This window comes from Ambystoma mexicanum, chromosome 6q (genome assembly GCF_040938575.1).
Source record: "Ambystoma mexicanum isolate Mex_15411 chromosome 6q, UKY_AmexF1_1, whole genome shotgun sequence".
NCBI classification, from domain to species: domain Eukaryota; kingdom Metazoa; phylum Chordata; class Amphibia; order Caudata; family Ambystomatidae; genus Ambystoma; species Ambystoma mexicanum.
The window spans coordinates 1078190428-1078211092 of record NC_090937.1 but is presented as its reverse complement, the minus strand read 5'-3'; the positions used below and the strand labels follow the sequence as shown (position 1 = coordinate 1078211092).

At 48.8% G+C, this 20665-nt stretch overlaps 1 protein-coding gene across 4 annotated transcripts in view; it reads left to right on the top strand.

The window, feature by feature from the left end:
* EXOC1 (exocyst complex component 1) overlaps positions 1-20665 on the top strand; it is a 791619-nt gene that overhangs the window by 186988 nt on the left and 583966 nt on the right. For all 4 annotated transcript variants that reach the window (XM_069631625.1, XM_069631623.1, XM_069631624.1 and 1 more), the window contains one exon: positions 360-492. In XM_069631625.1, coding sequence (XP_069487726.1) covers positions 360-492 — 133 coding nt within the window. The remainder of the gene's footprint in view (positions 1-359; positions 493-20665) is intronic.

The following is a 20665-nucleotide window of genomic DNA, read 5'->3' as shown; positions in this document are numbered from 1 at the left end:
TAAAGTTAGAGAGGGAAGGAGAGTGTCAGATCAGCATATGATCCGATAACCAGTGCTAGTCTTACGTATTTTCTCTGCTTATGCTCACTGCCTGTGAAATTATTACCTAGTTCATAATGGAAAGAAATGTGTGAATACATTTAACATCTATATTTTAGTTGGTATGAAACTGTTGGTTCCCCATGCTGGCACCCTGCCCTCTTAAGTGCTGATTATTATATCGTCACCCGAGGGACATTTCAAACCTTATTTATAATATCAAGTAATATCTGTTTTTATTAGTAAGAAACTATTTCAACAAATGTTTAGTAGTCTGTAATTTACCAATATATATGGTATATTGTGATTTGATCCTGCAGAACCATATGGACCTTTCGAAAGGCCATATAAAGGCCCTTCAAGAAGGAGATCTTGCTTCATCTCGGGGTATTGAAGCATGCACCAATGCATCAGAGGCACTTTTACAATGTATGAATGTCGCTCTTCGGCCAGGTAAAGTGCTAATCCATTTTCTTTTTAAATTGCTATTACAATATGCATTTGTGTATTAAATAGGCAGTGCAAGTATCTTGGAAGATGTACTAGTGTATATGAAGAGGTCTACAAATTGCACACCGCAAAGCAAATCTTCAAATCTTGAATCGGACATGCAAATTGACAGTGCCTAATCAGTTATTGAAGTAAACCTGGATTGCAGGACCCCACCCTCACCCAAATCGCCAATAGCAAGTGAATAGTGTGGATGTGCAAAAGGTAATGAGGAGTGGCGATACCAGAGTTAGGAGAAAGACGATTGCATTCTTGAAACCACTTGTTGAAAGTAGCGGACTGATTTACATTCACATGGCCACTTGCTCCATAGATGACACAAGATCCTGTGGATCTCTGAAAGTTGTGCGGCTTACTGTACTGGTCTCTTGTTTGGAATGAGAATTCCCACAATTCTAGGATGTTTGCTTGAGAAAATTTGTGCGAGACCCATTTGCTGAAATAGTTTTGATTTTCTTTTTTACACATGCTAACCGCAAAAAGTGGGGGTAACCCCCTGCAACCCCTCACCTCCCCATCTTAATATATGCCTAAACCTAACCCCCCCCCATCTATGTTTGCCACAAAATGTGCAAAGAAAAACACAAGCAAATGGGTCTCACAAAAATTGGCCTACGAGCAAATGGGCTAGTACCAATTATTACTACTCTTACCTTAATGATCTCGATGTGTTTTACCCCCCTTATGTTTTTATGGGATCCAGTTTTATCACTACCCTCGTTCTGCTTTTTCCCCCCTCATACTTATGAGGTTCTGCTTTGTCCTTATGTGACGCACTTTGGCAAATCCATAGAGCAGCTGCAATAGCCACTTTCTTAGGCTCTCATTTCTTAGAATCTGCTAAATGTTGCTTAAGGCCTGGGGAAAGAGAGGCAAAAATATGTTCAAGCATGACAAGATTCATCATACCTTCAAAAGTGGTTACCTTATGACCTTCAACCTACTGTGATGAATGTCGTCCCTGCTCCCCTAGGGGGGAGCCCTTTCCCAAGAGGCCAGGGGGATGAGGCTGCTACCCGATAGTACCCCTGGGGCTGGTATTCAACAAGTGAATCTCATGGGGAGGGAAGCATCCTATGGGATCAGTGATGACCTGGGGAGAACATGGTATCCCATAGCCCACCTAACCCTAACACACATTCCTACCCCCCTCCTACCAACACTTTCCATAGTGTTCCAATATGTGTTTGCCATACACCAATAATGGAAGTACTGGGACGAGGAAGAGTGTGGACTCCTAAAGGGACATGCATCCCTTAAGTACTGAGACGAGGGAGAGACTAATTGACTTACTGAAAAACCTGAAGATCAATGCTAGGATGAAGAAGTGCCAAAGCATAGAGAACATTCATGAGAACTTGAATTGAACGGTCTAGTGTTTTCCAAACCTGATTGGGCAGGACCCATTCAACACTGAGGAGGAAAACCAGGAAGGAGATAGAGGTCCTTCCTGGGGGAATCACGAGAGGAGTGGAGAACAGAGGAAGTAATTGCTTGGGAAGCTGCCCTGCATGCAGAGGTGTCCCTATCCTGTCCACCGTGGAGAGACCATCTGGAGCCGTAGAGAAGCAGGCACCCTAGCACGAGAGGCGGCTGCAATGCGTAGTCGACAGGAGATGCGCAGCCCGCGAGGAAGCAAGCGCTGCAGAGCCGCCGCAGCACACAGGAAAGCAGTGGGGGCTGCGAGAGGCCCGAAAAGACACAGAGGAGAGCTGGCGACCAACCGAAGAACTCTGGCAACCTTTCAGGTAACTGGGTTGCCAGTTCGGTTGGTGGGCCTTAAGAAGGGTTTACAAGTGTCAAAACACGGGTCAGGGTCCTCACCATTTTATGAAGAGTAGGCTAAGTCATCTTCCTAGTCACAGTACATGACTGGATAATGAACAAGGTCTGCAGCAACAAGAGGGAGGAATCCCATGGGTCTGGGACCTGCACCTTTTTATTAAGAGCAACCTGAGTCATCTTCATGGTCACAGTACCTGGCAGGATAGTGAACCAGGGCCACTGCAGAAAGACGAGAGAAATACGCGAGCCTGGGACCCGCACCCATGAGATTGGGAGCTCATGGGAACTTTTGAATTGCAAATCAAGGCAAGGGAAGTGAAGCAACCCCCCCTTGACAATATTGAACTGTGAAATGTGAAAGCCAAAAGGGGCAAAGAAGCCAGCCAGTGTGAACTGCATACTACATTCTGAGATGTGTTTGGGGGATGGGGCGGTGAGTCATTCCGCTTAGCCTTTGTGAACCCTGAAGCCAAGGGACATCAGGAGACAGAAGCAATACCTCTTGGTGTTTTACCCCATGAAGCCGAGAGAGATCAGGGAAAGGAAACCGTACCCCCTTATGGCATATATGTTCTGCAGCATGGTGTCTGGCATGGATTCACATGCTCATCAATATTGCCCGTCAGGCTGGGAATCCTCGGTAAAGGAAAAAACTATTTGTTTCCTTTCTAAACTGTCTTTCTCCAATAAACCAATAACTGAGCTTTGGGTCATACTGCCACTAGCCAATGACTGCCCTCTACCTAAGCCCCTCATCTGGCCGCCATCTTCAGATTTTTACCGCACGTTCAAGTGTTGGGAGTCCTCGCGTTTTGCTCTTTGAGCTTCTCTGTGTTTTTTTGCTTTTGTGATGGGAAAATTCTATTTTTCGGTCAATCGAGCCCGTGTGCTACATCGTTTAGTCTTCCGATTAACAGGGACCCGTTTTCTTTGGCATCTTTAATCGCCCCTCAAGGACAGAAATCATTGAGTGTTCTTCTTGGAAGCTTCCAGAAGTTCTTCAGGCCTACACTGCGCCGGATCATGTCGGAGGAGGAGGACGACGACGGAGCTTCCCTCTTCAAGTTGTGCACCAGCTGCGGTTTGCAGAATGTTTCATTCGGATGACCATCATTCCCAGAGCCTGTATTGTCTAAACCCTGCGCATAAAGAAGAAGAGTGTGAGATCTGCCGTGGTTTCTCCAAACGCAGCATGAAGGATCGACACGGTTGGCAACGTGGCTCCAAGCCAGGGCCTCTACCCCGGGTGCTTCTCAGGGCATGCCTCTTCCGGATCCAGCCAACCTGAGCGGGCTTCTAAGTCCTTTGAGGGCGCTCCATCCGTGGGGGCCCAACACATGGCCAAGCACTGCAAGTCCGCTTCCATCGGGGTCGTCGCTACTGCGGGTCCCGTGACGGTCAGGGCGCGTTCATCGCCTCCATCTGCCTCGATCTCCAGCCACCGCTCCAGCTCTTCGTCCAAGAGGAAGTCAGCTACCCCTGGGAAGCTGCGGGAAAAAGGGTAAGGTGTCCAAACCGCCTGTGAAGGAGAAGACCAAGCAGGAAAAGGTGTCCGGACTGCTCGTGAAGGAGAAGGTCAAGATGGCCGACCTGCCTGTGAAGGCCCAGATGGTCCAGACCAAAGCATCCCCCTCGATCGAGGTGGTAGTGGCCTCACTTTCGAAGGCAAAATGGGCCGACCCCGACCAGAGTGCCCCGGCAACAGCCTGAATACCTCTCCCCAGGACAGTGTCTTTGTTCAAGCCGATAGTGCAGACCCTGGAGAAGAGGATGCCGGACCTTAGTCTGAGACTGACCCCTCAGGAACCGAAGAAGGGAGGGTGGAGGCAGGGCAGAAGAACTCCAGGGCACAGACATTTCTTCATCCGACGAGGAGAAGAGACTTTCCGTCCACACTGTCTACGATGGTGACGACGATGGGAATGTCGAGAAGATGCACGGCGTCGATGCCGACGGGGACAAAGACATGGGCACTGGGCCCAGTGACCCGCATCAGGTGCCCCCTAGAGATTTGTCGCAGAATAGCCGCCCAACACCCCACACTCGGGTGTCAGATATTCAGAGGAGGTTGCCGATGATCTCGTCAGCACCAGTGGCACCGCCGTTGACACCAGGGCAACCACTGACAAAGAAGAGAAGTAGACAACGTAGGCCTCCATTCCAACTGTCGCTGCCCTCCCCTCCTTGGGGGACGGGGATGGCTACGGCGACGACGGATACGGACCATGACGAATGACTGGGAGACCCTGCATCACTGGCACTGATAGCCTCGCCACAGGACAAGGTGGGATCTTTTCATTCCATGATTGCCTGAGCGTCGGAGCTCTTCCAGCTCACCCCGGAGGAAAAGGAGGGCTTCCTGTACCAACGATGGGAGGCGAAGAGGAAGACTATCCTGTTGGTGCCACTCCTGGACAACGTCTGGGATGAGGGGCTGGCGTTACTGAGGAATCCTGTTTCAGCTCCAGCTAAGAGAGACCGGCTTGAGAAAAAGTACCGAGTGCCGGAGTCTGGGCCCAAGTGTCTTCGGTCTCAACCGTCGCCGGACTCAGTGGTCTTGCCGGCCGCCAGGAAGAAGACGTCGAGTTCATCGTCCTCTTCATCCGTACCCCCGGACAATGAGGGGAAGAAATTGGATTCCATGTGTAGGAAGGTAATCTACTCAGCGGCGGGAGCGTTGGTTCAAGATGGCTCCACTCCTGGATTTCCTCCCCGATGACAAAACGGGTAGAGGCTTTGGAAATCCTCCAGGAAGGCAAGGTGGCGTTGGACCATGCCATCACGGTGGCATTGGACATTGCGGGAACAGGTTTCCACCAGATGGGCAACAGGGTTTGCCTTTGCCGTCGTGACTGGCTCAAGGCCACCAACTTAAGGCAGGAGGTCCGACAAGGGTCCTGAACATGCCGTTCGACGTAGACAACCTGTTCGGGAAGACCTTTGATGAATCCCTCCAGGCAATCAAGGCCGACACTGAGACGGCCCGTAGCTTAGGCACCCTGCAACAACACAGGCCGTCCTGTCATTCCTCAGGAGGAAAGTCTAGCAGGTCTTAGAAGGGTTTCGGCAGGGCTCGTCCTCTTACCGCCAAACCCTCCTGCTCCTCGACCCAAGAAGCCAACCGGGGTCGATCCAAGGCTTTTGTCAAGGCTGTCATTGTCAAGGTTTTCAGGGCGGCACCCCAACCACGACGCAGGACTGAACCGGCCAAGACATCGGGCCCCCACTGCTGCACCCCGGTGGGAGGCCGGCTGGTGCACTTCGTCAGCGGGTGGGAGACCATCACCACTGAACGATGGGTGCTAGACGCTCTCGCCCACGGAAACACCTTGGAGTTTCAACGAAAGTGTCAGCGGATACCACCGGTGGCCCGACGGGAACAACACGTCCCTCAGCTGCTGCTGGAGGTTCGGGCTATGTTAAAGAAAGGGGCGATAGAGCTGGTTCCAGAGCGACTCTAGGGCTCCAGAGTTTACTCAAGGTACTTTCTCTTAAGAAAGAAGACCAGGGGATGGAGGCCCATTCTCGGCCTACGACGATTCAACAAGTACATAAAGTCCCAGAAGTTCCGGATGCTCAAGCTGCAGCACGTGCTCTGCCAGCTGGCGGAGGGAGACTTTGTTGTCGTTGGATCTAGAGGACGCATACTTCCAAATCTCCAGACACTGCAAGTTTCTGCGCTTCGTTGTTTAGGGAAGCATTACCAATTCAAGACTCTTCCTTTCAGACTGAAGTCAGCGTCCAGAGTCTTCACCAAGTGCCTGGCTCCGGTGGCATCTCATCTACAATTACAAGGGATCCACGTGTACCCTTTCTGGACGACTGGCTCGTCCAGGCCAGATCAAGGGACATCGCTGTCGTCCACACGGCGAAGACTGTCTGCCTGCTGACGGAACTGGGTTTCTCATTGAATTATGCAAAGTCCTGCTTGACTCCATCACAGGACACACTGTTCCTGGGATCCAGGCTCGACACAGTGGCCTGCCTGGTGTCACCGTCGGAGAAGAGATCAGACATCCTAGGCAAAGTGCATCATCTTTTAGCTCTGAGGATCGCCACGGTGAGGACCATCAAGTCTCTACATGATGTTGTCATGCATATACCTGATTGGGCTCTGCAGGTTTTGGATGCGCTTTCTACAGGAGTTCCTTGATGCCGTTTGGTCCAGGTGTCCGGAGGCTTCCAGGACAGGATTGTGCTCGATGAGGAGTTCTGTCGGGCGATAAGCTGGTGGGGCGTGTGCTCCAATATTGCCAGAGGCATGGATTTCCAGAGCCCCCCCCCATACCAGGAGACGGTCACGATGGACGCTTCCCTGGAAGTATGGGGTGCCCACACCGGGCGTCTTCACGCCAGAGGCCTGTGGCTTCCAGAGGAGAAGATTCTACGCATAAACGTTATGGAACTACAGACAGTGTTTTGGGCCCTCAAGTCATTTCTGCCATCCCTCAATGGCAAAGTGGTGAGCGTCTTCATGGACAATACCACCACAATGTTTTACATCTGGAAACAGGGGGGGCACCAGATCCCCAGTGCTCTCCAAAGAGGCGCAGGACTTGCGGCACTGGGCCGTCGCCCAAGGATGTTCCTCATTCCATTTCACCTGGCTGGAGTAAAGAACACTGTCACCGACTCTCTCAGCAGGGAGTTGCGCTCTTGACACGAGTGGGAGCTTCGGCACGACTAAGTGGACAACCTTTTCCTCAAATGGGGTAGTCCCCAGATCGATCTGTTTGCGACGGCGACGAACACCAAATGCCGGAGGTTTGCCAGCAGGTTCCCCCAGCCGGGGATTATAGAGGACACATTCTCATTCACTTGGGAAGGCCTGTTTCTGTATGCATTCCCTCCGTTGCCGTTACTACTTCGAGTCATTAAACAACTCAGACTGTACCGGTGCAGGATGATCCTCGTCGCACCAGCGTGGCAGAGGCAGATCTGGTACCCGCACATTCTCAGCATGTCCACATCCCCTCCAGTCAGGCTGCCTGTGGTCACGGATCTTCTCGCCAGGGAAGGAAGTGCAATTCTGCACCATGACCCGGGGTCTCTGAACCTGAAGGCCTGGCTCCTGCAGCATTCGAGTTGGGGGGCTACGATCTTCCAGGGGGACTGCAAGGAGATGCTCACCAAGGCCAGGGCGTCATCTACTTTAAAATGCTACGGACACAAATGGAAGCGCTTTGCAATTTGATGCTATTCGCAGAAGATCAACCCTCTGCGGGTCACAGCCCCTCAGGTACTTCCATTTTTACTGTCATTGGCTAAATCGGGGCTGGCTCACGCCTCCAAGGTTCATCTGGCGGCTATCTCCTGCTACACCAGATCTCCTGGACGGTCTTCACTGTGGTCGCACCGTCTAGTTAAGGAATTCATCAAGGGACTGTTCCGCTCGTTCCCGCTGGTGAAGGCTCCACCCCCGGCATGGGAACTAAATGTGGTCCTGACTAGTCTCATGGCGGCCCCATTCGAACATATGCATTCAGCTCCACTTAGGTTTCTGTCGTGGAAGACCGCTTTCCTCGTACGACGAGTAGATGAGATCCATGCCCTGTCATGCAAGCGGCCTTACTTGACCTTTCACGAGACGGGGGTAGTGCTGCTGACGCACCTGTCCTTCATGCCCAACGTTCCGTCGGAATTTCATCTCATTGAGCCCTTGGTGTTACCTGTATTTATTCCAACGCCTTTGTTGCCGGCTGAAAGGACTTTGCACTTGCTGGATGTGGCTAGAGCACTGAAGTTTTATGTGGCCCGCACAACGAGTTTACGGAAAACTTCTCAGCTTTTTGTGAACTTTGGTCCTGTTAACCATGGGAAGGCCCTGTCCAAGGCTTCCATTTCCAGGTGGCTCTCCGGCTGTATCACTCACTGTCGCCGGTTGGCAAACCAACTGCTGCCTGGACATCCGAGAGCCCATTCTACCAGAGCGATCGCTGCTACTACAGCGTTCCTGTCTGGTGTGCCCCTGCTGGATATTTGCAGGGCTGCAATGTGGAGGTCGACGTACACCTTCACGAAATTCTACTGCGTCGACGGGCATTGCAGGGAGGAGTCCAGAGTCGGCTAAGCAGTGCTGCGCAACCTGTTCGCTTGAAGGTGCGCCTGGTGAGGAGGTAAGAGTTTGCTTCTCTTGAGCCTTGCCACCTCCTGTGGTTGTGCATGTGTGTAATGCTATGTATTCTTTATTCATGAGCATGTGAATCCATACCAGACCCCATGCTGGAAAGGGACAAGTTACATACCTGCAACTGTTGTTCACCAGCATGGGTCTGGCATGTATTCACATGCAAGCCCTCCCACCTTCCCCTCTGCGACTCTTTTCTTGGTCCTACTGGCACTTTATGTACTACCAAATCTGAAGATGGCTGCCAGAGGAGGGTCTTAGGTAGAGGGCTGTCATTGGCTAGGGGCAGTATGACCCAGAGCTCAGTGATTGGTTTATAGGAGAAAGACTGTTAAGAAACTAAACTGAAACGGTTTTTTCTTTTACCAAGGATTCCCAGCCTGATGACAGGGAATATTCATGAGCATGTGAATCCATGCCACACCCATGCTGGAGAACAACAGTTACAGGTAAGTAACTTGTTCCTTAATGTTAAAGGTATTTGTATCGCGCACCGTCACCAATGGAGTTTGTCCCCAGGCGCTGAGGCGGATCTGCAAACAAGGTGGGGTGGGGTTAGTTGGGTGAAGGCGTAGGAAAGTGAGAACGTGATGTACTGTTGGCTGCTTCAGTTTGGTTTTCGCTGTGCGTTGAGCTTGGGTGTGAATGTCGGATCGATGTGAGTCCTCATGTGATGTTGGTGTGATTTATGTATTGATTGTTTGTTGTTGCAGTGTGGTGAAGTGCGTGCGGTTTGCTGTGCGAGAAAGTGGTGGATTTTTGTGTGCTTTGGGTTAGTGGGTTCTATGTCGCTTAGTCCTTATAATTCTTGTTCTGTGTCCAGTTGTCCTGTGAAGAGGGCATATTTTTTCAAGTGATGGTGTGGCAAGTTCCCAGCAGTAATATTTTGGACCTTTGTGTACCAGGTTGGGGCGTGCATTGTCCCTCACTCTGGGGTTGGACCAGTTTTTTCTAGTGACCCGCTACCTTCCTATCTATTTCCTGTCCGTCATTGGTTCTGCCGTTTTTCTATTTAGTAGGCTACAGTGTTATTGACATATCAACCTTTCCCTTCCGTCCCATACTATCTGCAATCGATCATGGGTAAGATTCTAGCTTATGTATCTTTCAGTTGGTAAGTTCATATGCCGTAGATTGTTCTTACCTTACTTCAGTTCATTTGTAGTATGGTTTTGGTTCCAAACGGATGTCGCTGCTGGATCTGAGTTGCCTTGTTGTCCGGTGTACGTTTATTTTTTCTCTTAGGAATTCTGCGCCTTGGCCCGTGTATCGCTCTGTGCGTTATGCACATTGATTTGAACTTGATTTTCTGTTTTATTGGTAGCCAGTGTAGCGCTTTCAGTGCTGGTGTGTTGTGTTCTCTTCGAGGTAGTTTTAGGAGCTGTCTGGCAGCTGCATTTTGTATGCATTGGAGTTTTTTTTAGGAGTTGTTCTGGCATGCCCATATATGGGCTATTGGCGTAGTCTACTCTGGACATGATGCGAGCGATGATGGTGAGTGTTTTGTTGGCAAATGACAGGAATGGTAAGATCTTTTTTTGCTGTTCGCAGGAGAAAGAAGCATTTCTTGATTGCAGCGTTTACTTGAGCCTGTAGAGTAAGTTGGTTGTCCATCAGGACTCCCAGGTTTTTTACAATCGATGCTGGCGCTGGGTTTGTACCAAGGTCTGTTGGCCATGGGATGTAGTGGTTGTCTCTTCCGTTCTTTGTGACGATCATTATTCCTGTTTTGCCTGGGTTCAGTTTGAGGTAGTTCGAATTCATCCAGATGTAGATTTCACGAAGGCCGCGCTATAATGTGGTGTTTACTTCTTGTGTGTCTTGTATTTTGTAGACTATTTGATGTATATCATGAAACCAAACAGAAGAAGGCCCGGGGAAGGAAGTCATTACCCTGGCACTGTGGAGACACTGAGAACCAAAAACCTGGAGATGGGAGGCATTCTTCAGGATCCCAATAGTGAATGCAACTATGGTCCATAAGGAATGGTTTTGAGTTGGAAGTTTACATTTTGAATTGGAACTGAGAACCTTACAACATTACAAGCTGGAACATTGTTTGTTTCCTTGGAAAGGAACTGTGACCTGGGGAAGGGAGTCATTCTCTCAGGTGAAGTTTCCACCGACCATTGGAACTGTGGCTCATTGTCCAGAAGAAAGGAGTCGTTCTTCTGGACCAGAAAGATCCACTACCTTTTTTTTTATTAGTTCCAAGTGTGAGGGACAGAAATAGGCATTTTGACACAATGGCGGACTCCTTGTACATTCTGACAGATTCATTTGTTCCTTATTAGAGACAGGGAAAACCCTCCTAGACTTAGGGAGAGATAGGTGTCCTCTTTATTTTCGACTAAATAAAAGTTTATGCAAACAAACATGCCACCTGTATCTCAGTCTCTTCATTCTGCACCTTACACTGCCCGCATAGTTGTTTGAGGGAGCCTTTCACATAGACGACCCAAGTGACATTTACCTTCTTTTTGTGGTCTCCAAACCTCTAAGTATTGGTCAGGGGTCTTCTCAAACTTTAAGAGCAGAGCCTGCTTTAATTAGTAAAAAAATATTTGTCTCAGCTTTTGGCCATTCTATGGCACTGTACCCACTCTTTGGTAGTCTGCTGAGCAACAAAGAAATTTGATCAGACTAAAACATCTCTTGAGGAGTGCAACTGAGTGCAGTTGCATCAAGATTAGTCATAGACTTGTTTCCCTCCGAACCTTGTCTAGCTTGACACCAGCAAGATGAAAAACGTTGTGGCGACGGTGAATTGCAGTGCGATTAGTAAGCAGCGTGTTTCCCTGTGGACCTTCTCTAGCGTGACACCAGCAAGTTGAAAAACACAGTTGCCAATCCACTGTGCTCCATGCTACCACTGAGTGCAGTTGCACTGAGGTTAGTCAGAGATGCATTTCCCTCCGGACCGTATCTAGCGCTGCACCAGCAAGGTAAAAAATGTCATAGCAGCGTGTAGTGCTGTCGAGTGCCGTTGCACTGAGATTAGTCAGGGATGTGTTTCCCTTTGGACCTTCTCTAGCGGTGCACCAGCAAGTTGAAAAATGCAGTGGCGGCTGTGACGATTCACAAGGTATCGTCACTTCTCCCCAGGGACCAGCTCTTTCCCATGAGGCGAGGGAGGTGCCACCGCTACCCAATAGCCCCCCTAGGGGTGGTTTAATGCAGGAGTGCCTCAGTAGGAGGGACTCCCCCACCCCCCCCCCCACCCCCCCCACCCCCCCCCTCTGGGGACAAAGTCGATCACCTAGGGTGCAGCCCATTGAATATTGTCACTCCCCAATATTCCCTAGCCTTCCCCACTGTTCACAAACATTTTATTGAAAGTAAACCTATGTATTGCTTTAATACAGGGATTTAAGCTAAAACCAAAAGTACTAGGACGAAGAAGAGCACAGGAGACATGAAGGTCATTGACTGTGGTAGTACTGGTATGAGGTGGCCTTGAGGAGACATAAGGATTAAGTTATCGCAGAAACAAAGGACTTTTACAATCCGCCAGGGCTGAACTGGCAACATTGTATAAGCATGGACGACGTACTAACCAAGCTGTCAAACCCAGCCTGGAGAGGCAACTGGTGCGGAAACCAGTGGGAGTTTAAAGCGCTATAGGCAGACCAGAGTCATAAAAGAGCAGAGGAGGCTGGTGAGGCACGGAAAGAGTTCTCTGTGGGTCCAGCTGACGCAGACCTGAATGCGAAGCAGGAGCGAAGAGCTGAACAGCAGACCAGAGCACGGAACCGCTGTGGAAACCAGAGAGAGAAGCCCGGTGCTGCAAATAGAAGAACCCCAGTCCTAGAAAGTCCGGGTGGTGTGCCGAAATCCATCAGAAGTTAGTGGGAGGTGCGAGAGACCTGGGGGGTGGAGGTATGGGGCTGAAAGATGGACAGGTTGGGGACCCTAACGCTGATATTCCCAGCATCTGAAGAGTGCTTCCTTGTCACAGTGGTGACCTTAAACCTACTGACCACCAGACATGGGTTCGAGACCCTTACCAGCACAGACCAAACATCTGAGGAGAGTTTCTTAGTTGCAATGGTGACCACCAGAGACGGGTGTTGTCTTGTGTTCCCTGCCTTGGTCCTACGTGAATGCTTGCTTGAGAGAAATCCTGGTGGAATGTTGTGGTGTGAGTGCCCTGTAATTTCCATGAATGGTCAGTTGGAGTGAAGCAGCCTGTGAGAGAGGAGGCCGCTGGATGTTTACTGTGTACCTTCCTACTTACTTACTCTTGGACTTAACTGATGTATATTCCTTGTCACCTGAACTTAGTAAAGAAGTTCACTTCCCTTACCTGCAGTATCGGACTTTCATTTCACCCCGCAACACTGGCGACGAGCTAGCTTGAGGGAAGGTCCAGGAGCCTGCAGCTGTTCAGAGTGAGCAGTGCCTACAAGGAAGGAAGGAAGGAAGGAAGCCGTTGAGATCACAGGAGGGGATGCCCAGCGTCCCCCCGCCCACCAAAGGGGAGCTGACCATTGTCTCATATCCCAACAGCTGTTGCATGGCAGGAAGGAGTCATCTGGGGGTGGGAATTGACTGTAAATTGCAGTTGGATCAGCAGTGGGGCCACCTTTAAGCATTCGGCTACTGGAGCAACGCTTACCAGCGGGGCCACCTTTATGTTTGGACACTGGTCCTGAAGATCCCAGGGGGCCACCTTGAAACATATGGCCACTGATGGAGGATTGGAGTGACACTGTGGGAGTAATTAATCATTTGAAGTGTTTTGGTCAGTTTCCAGCGGGGCCCACGTGATGTCTTGGCCACTGGTCTGCACTTCCCAGTGGGGCAAATAAATATTTGAAGTGTGAGGATTGTGCAACTTACTGGTGCTCATACCGGCGAAGGCTGCTGTGAAAGGGAGCTTTGTGCAGTGGGCCCCTGAGAGGAGGGTGCGGTGGAAGCTGTGAATGGCAAAGGAGGTTGCTGTGAGCGTGGTTGCTGTGAAAGCTGTGAAAAACAGTTTCACAAGCTACAGTGAGCGGCGAGACATCAGTACACCCACTGGGTGAAATCTACTAGCTGCGGTGAGCAGCAGGACAGCATTTACTAGCTTCTCACAGTGATCAGACTTACCTTGGGTCCTTGGCGGTCTCCCAAGGGGGGTTCCCGGGTGTATCCTTTTTGGGGGCGCCGCATTGTGTGGAGCGGGAGCTCTTGTTCCTTCGGCACTCTGTGGGGAATGATGACATTGGCCACTACTCCAACGGCCGCAATGTTTCCACGTTCTCCGCGCTTCACGCAGGTCCTTTACTCTGATGGGCGGCAGCGGAAGAGACCGATCGTGGAGCGCACTGAACAAGGACATCAAAAAAAACAGTGTGCTGTGCCTTGCTATGAGTTTGAAATGGGGGCATCTGCCACAACGGTGAAACTTCCTGTGATGTAAGTGGACACAGACTTGAGGCGGCAACGCGTGTTGCACTCCCATGGATGTTCAAGGTACTGTGACAGGGGCTCTGCGCTTTGTGAAGATTGCGCGTCAGCAAGGAATGAACTATATAATCTAAAATAGTTGTCTTTAGCAGATACGGCAGACAGGGTTGTAAATTCATCTGGACACTGGGAGTTCAAACCATTCCGGTGGTAGAGGAAGTTATCTGTCTAGGTTTTACCATGTACACAGATCCAAAGGTGGGACAAATTAATCAAGACTTCATAGAAAAAACCTCCCAACTAGCGTCACAAATGAAAAAAATATTGGGAAAATATTGTAACTTCTCCATAAAGCCTGTGATAAATTAATATACAGCAAAAGTGATCCCGATAATTCTTTATGGGCTAGAAGCGAAACCTCTGGCATGCGAATCTAATTGGCAGAAATTAGAGGGTAGTATCTGGAAGAAGGTCCTTGGACTTCCCCAGATCTTCCTATGGCTCGCCTAAGATATGCGCTAGGTCTAAGGTCACTCAAATCACAGGCAGAATGGAAGTTATTATCCCTATATGGACGGATTAGGATCCCACAGGCCAACTCTCTTTATGAGGACTTAACAAGTTCACTTGGAACACTCATGGGCAATGCTCCTGTCCAATTTACAGAAATTGATACTTAGAGCATTGGCTAACTGTGATAGTGATATAGAAACCCTCATATCCAATCCAATGAAGGCAAAACAGGCGCTAATATTTCAAAAAAAGGTAGCAGGCGCTCCTCTCCAGAATGAACATGGCATGATAACCTGTTCTGAGATGAGTTTGCAGCACACGCTTTTTGCTCACTGTACCTTTCACAGATGGGAAATATCCATTTGCATATCAGTCTTTGTCCCGCCCACATGGGCAGTCCAGCACCGAAATGCTATGGCAATTCCTCTCTGAACAAGAGTACCATCAGCAACCCCATACACGTGTTTCAGCCTTGTTGGGCCTCATCAGTGAGGTGAAGCTGCGCCTCGCTAATGCGCATGGATTGGATACATACGATAGACCATATGCACAAGTCATCTTTAGCAGTCTCACTTTCCCCAAATGATAAAATTGGCTTTCTCCCAAAGTACTTGAGAAGGTTTCCAGACAGGAAAGGAAGACAAAACTTCCTAAGATTCTGTCTGAATCTGAAACACACTGGGGAGGAGTTGTCTCGTTGGTGGCGGGGTAGAGAAGTAAAACTGTGTTCTGGCTGTGAGGACTCGATCAGGCAGTCTATTAAACACACCTGGCCACCCTCTGATCCCGGGCACAGATCCCTCCCCCGCCAGTCACACACACCTGCACTGTCTGCCTGGCATCCCCCGCACTTGGGGACTGTTTCTGTATCCCTTCAGTCCCACTACCAGCACTTGACACCTGGTGTCTGCACTCACCTTTGCACTTGCCACCTGCTGGCCGTTACTTATTGTTTTTATTCTATTCCCATGTACTGCACTGTCCCTTCCCTCTCCCCCCCCTGCACTTTTCCCTCTTCCCCCATCCCATGCACTTCCGCGATGTGAATGACACCTGGCCTAGTATGATCGTTGTTTGTCCTCCCTATGGTCCCCTCCTTGCCTCGTTGCGCCTTGAAACACTTGTGTATAGGTGCATTATAAATGCCATGTCATATCTTGACGGAATGTGGGGGTACCCGCAACGCAAGATGGAAGTGTTTTCGGTATTTTGTAGAGACAGAAGAGCGATTGACATCGGAAATGTTCTGGGATAGGCTAATAGCAGGCCATGAAACATCAATGGCCATAAATGTAGTACGGGTCCTAGAGCTATCTGGGTTTATCTCGATTCAACATTGTTAATGTATCGATCTGCTGTATTATCAAATTGACAGACATTTTGATATTTTATTTTATCATGCAATGTTAATTAAGATATGTCGGGAACTTGCATGTAATTTTATGAATATGTTTCATGAATTTTGTATTTGTGAATGCCCGAAATTCGGTTGTACACAAGAAAAAGAAAAGAAAAAAAAAAGAATGAACTATATGCTCACTGGGATGATAGCTGGGGCCACTGTCACATTTTGTCTGGAGAGCAAGGCATGCACTTCCATGGCAGTTTTGGAGGAACTGGATCTTGAATTTTTTGCCCTTTTTTTCGAGAACTTTCTGTTTTTAACAGAGAATGCTGACTTGGTTATTGTGTTTGAGGTGAGGCCGGTGATATGTCTTTGGTCCTGCCTGGTTTTGTTTGGCTCTGTTTGTTGTTGCTTGATTGTGGTTGAAGTGTTTCTTGGTGTGGTGGACATGGCCTCTGTTTAGAAGAGTTGCAATGTTTTCTGATCATTGGTTGTGACAACAGTGCATTAATTAACAGTGATGTATCTTGCACTAACGTTTCTTCCACAGGACCAAAGTGTACGTTATGGACTTTAAAGTTAAGGTGATATTTTCCCAAAATGTTTGGATTTTCAATATGTGGTTTGCAATGTATCACCTTGTGTGTGGTTGAGGGTGATGGATGTAGCGTGCACATTATGTGCATTGGGAGAATGTTGGAGGTTTTGCCTTCTAACAATTTTGGGGGGTTTGGAACCCGGCACAAGTTTTATAGGCGTGTTCTGCCACCCGGCGCACAAGTATTGGGGTTTGAAACCCAGCACACATTTTATAGGGATGTTCTGCCACCCGTGCCGCAAGTATTGGGGTTTGGAACCCAGCACACGTTTTACAAGGATTTTCTGCCACCTGTGACACTAATATTGGGGGGTGGACACCGCACTTGAGGGTGTTTCCTGCCCGTGCGTTGGGGAGTTGAACGCTGATACTTTAGGGGGTGGTCCTCTCTACCTGCTGTACACGGTAGTGGGTGCCTGTGCTCTGTGCATTTTGAGCTTTAATAGAATACTAAAAGATGAAGGGTGTGCTGTGTTTCAGTGCACCTTAGTTGTTGGCAGCAGGATGAATGAGGGTGTTGTTTTGGCAGTGCATGGCATAGTGGTGTGTTGAGAGTTAGGGCTGGTTTCTTGGTTTGAGTGTCTGTTAGGCCAGCAACAGACTTTGAATGTTTGGTATGGTTGTTTGACTCCATTGTAGGTTGTTGAAGGGACAAGGTAGGTGGGAGCGTGTCTCCTTATTCTCCGGAATTGAGTGAGTGGGTTTTGGATTTGAGTTTTGGAGTTTGGAGTGGAGGTGACCAGAGTAGTGTTGGTTTATACTTTGGTTGCATTACCCCGTGTATTTCCCTCGTGCTTCTTTCCGTACCTTATCTTAGTTTCTGTTGATGAGGGAGATGTGTTGTGTCTTGTGTTCCCTGCCTTGGTCCTGCGTGATTGCTTGCTTGAGGGAAAGCCTGATGGAATATTATGCATGCGGAATGTTGTGGTGCGAGTGCCCTGTAAGTGCCATGGATGGGCAGTTGGAGTGATGCAGCCTGTGAGAGGGGAGGCTGGTGGATGTCTCCTTAGTACCTTCCTATTTACTTATCCTTGAACTTACCTGATGTATATACCTTGTCACTGGAGCTTAGTAAAGATGTTCACTTCCCTTACCTGCAGTATCAGACTTTCATTTCACCCTGCAATAACGGGTCGGAGACCCTAACTAGCACAAACAAAGCTTCCAAGGAGAGCTTCCTCATCTCAGTGGCGACCATAAACCCACTGACCATTAGACATGGGTCAGAGACCCCAACCAGTACAAACCAAGCATCCGTGGAGAACTTCCTCATCTCAGTGGCAACTGTAAGTCCACTGGCCACCAGAGACTGGTTGGGGACCCCAACTATTGGAAACCAAGCATTTGATGAGAGCTTCCTTGTCGCAATGGCAGTAATAAGCCCACTGATCACGAGAGAAGGTTCTGGGACCCTAACAAAAGGAGAACTTCTTGTCACAGTTCCAAATGGAAGTCCAGTACTTTGGTGGTCGCCAGCTTGTGCCACAAGTTGCCTTCTCCCTGAAATTCAGCTTCCCACCTTCACGGGAGCCTGTCCTGGAGCAGCGGCTGTGACTGCGACTGGAAGGATGCCTGCCATCATCTGTGATCAGGGATCGTCTTTGGAACAGGCTTGCCTCCATTCTTTGAAGTGTCCTAACGGGGCCTGCATCGTTGAATTTTGCATTCCTTCATAGACAGGAATTGCTTCTTCCATATCTCACCTCACCACCATCTTGGCCACGTCCCCCAAACACGGTTGTTATAACACTGCTCCCAAAGCATTAGTGGAAGCATCAGATTCAACTATGAATCGTATGTTCTGATCGGGAGTTTGTAAGATCGGGCTGAGGTGAACGAATCTTTGAGAGCGCAAAAGGCTTTGTTAGCAGAGAATGACCATTCATATTTCACTCCGTTCTTGAACAAAGCAGTTAACGGTAGAAAAGTGCGAGAAAAATTGCAAATGAATTTCCTGTAAAAATCAGTAAAGCCAAGTAATCATTTAAGTACCTTAATGGAGTTTCGTGGAGGCCATTCCAAGACAGCAGACACCTTTGTAGGATCCATCGGCATGCCATTCGAGGACATAACATAAGTAAGGGACTTCGGATTGATGGAACTCGCAATTCTCTTATTTTCGGAAAAGATGGTTGCCGGCGTACTACCATCTGAACGTGTACAGTATGGCGATTTCAGGAATAAACCAATATGTCGTCTAGATAGACAATGATGGAGTATAGGAGAAGATCAGCAAAAACATGATCCATACAACTCTGGAATATTGGGGGGGCATTTGAAAGACCGAACGTCATTACCCTGTATTCAAAATGTCCAAATGGTGTGCGAAAATCCATCTTCAATTGCTCACCTGCTCGTACTCTGAGGTGGTATGCTCCACTAAGATAAAGTTTGGTGTAGATGGAGTCCCCTTTGACAGCTTAAAGGATATCTGGGATTAATGTCCTAGGATATCTATCGGGCACCGTGATTTTATTCAGACCTCTGTAATCAATGCATGGACGTTATTCCTCAAGTTTTTTTAAAATTAAAAAATAAGGATGCTCAAGCAGTTTTGTCTGGTATGAGATTGATGACTCGGTCATCCCTGCGATGAGGAGTTACTCTTTATATTGACATGCAGAGAATACTTCTTGAAACTCATGATATTGTTTAGGTATTAAGTGTGTATAGGGGTAGAGGAAGACAGCCGAGGATAGACTGAATGGGACAAGTGTATACCAACCAAGCCCTTAGTTAAACAATGCCACATGCAGTATTCAGATCCTAGGAATGATGACCCAGCTTTCCAATTGACAAAGGGATTGTGACCTTGTAGCCAAGGCAAGCCTAGAATGATGGCCTTATGGGCCGCCTTTATTATGTCAAATGTTAGCTGCTGTTTGTGTGAGGCAATACTCATGAGTAAAGGAGAAGTCTGTTCACTAATGCGTCCTGAAATCAAAAGAGAACCATCCACTGGAATGGGTATATCTTTTGTAACCCTAGGAATTCCCTTACCCATAGCTTATTGGTTGTCCAGAAACCCTGCTACGGCACAGTCAATTATTGCGGGTACTAAGTCCTTTGCCGCCTGAGAAGAATAACAACGCCTTTATTACTACCATGGATTGATGCAAACATAGTCTTGAAGAAGTAAGAGTTGTCTGTTCAGGGGAACCCTTTGGCCTTCCGGGATCGCGGTTCACTCTACAATTCGGCATTGTCGTTTCCCTGACGTCTGCGGGTTGGGGGGGGGGGTGGGCAGAGGACAATCACGTACCAAATGGCTTCTAGAAGCACAATACATCCACAATCCCAATGTGCGTCTTCGGTTTCTTTCTTCCACGGTTAATGGCCCTCTAGCTACTCCCAGTTGCATGGGTTCATCTTATCGGACAGCTCTTCCTTTTTATATTCCATATGTCTCTCCTGTAATCGATAGTTCAATTGCATCACTAAAGTGATAATTTCCTCCAAATAGGCTGATCGTAGAACTCTAGAAATTTCATCTTTTAAGCCTCGGCCAGACCCCTTCTAAACAGGGAAATCAAGGCATCCGGCCAAGCAGTATCTGCAGCCATCTGTTTCAAACGAGTTGCGCAAGCCAAGAGATCCATAATATAACTTGTTTAAAGTCTAAGGGCATTATTACAACGTTGCCGGTCCAGAAACAACTGTGCCGCTAAGCTCACAGGCACCATTGTTTCTGGACCGGCAAAGTACAAGTCTGCCTGCTGGAGCCGCTGTGCCCGACAGGGCTGACCTTGCTGGGCACAGCGGCCACAGTAGGCAGACTTTCACGGAACCACCGGCACCGTTATTAAAGGTGCCGCTGCTTCTGTGGTACCCACTCCCATAGAGTCCTGTTGGACTCTATGGGAATGGGGCACAACATTTTACCGGCGCCTGACTTCCCGGACGGGCGGGGTTAGAATCCCCCGGTGTTACCAGCAAGCCAGGCGCTGGTAAAATTCGCCAGACTTGTAATGAGGCCATAAGAGTTGTTCCTGAGCCGACACCAAACATAGCCCGTAGACTATTAACTAATGCCTGATAGGAATCTAGTATGGGATTGTTGGTGGTAACCAAAGGAGTAGCACATGCTAAGGCTGCTCCTGTGAGATGGGATATCGCATGACCTACTTTGTTTCTGCAGGAAAATAGGCTGCCTTAAAGATAAATTGTACCGTGCATGCGCCTAAAAACTCTTTCACTTTATGGGCTGTAATTGCCCAAAAGACCTTTCTATCTCCCTGAGATCTGTGTAAGCAGGGAAGACTAAGGTCTCAGGGAAACCCTCGGGTAAAGCACCCTATTTGTCCATAGATCGTAGATTCTGTTGTGTTGGGAGCTTGTGCATAGTGTAGGTCATGTT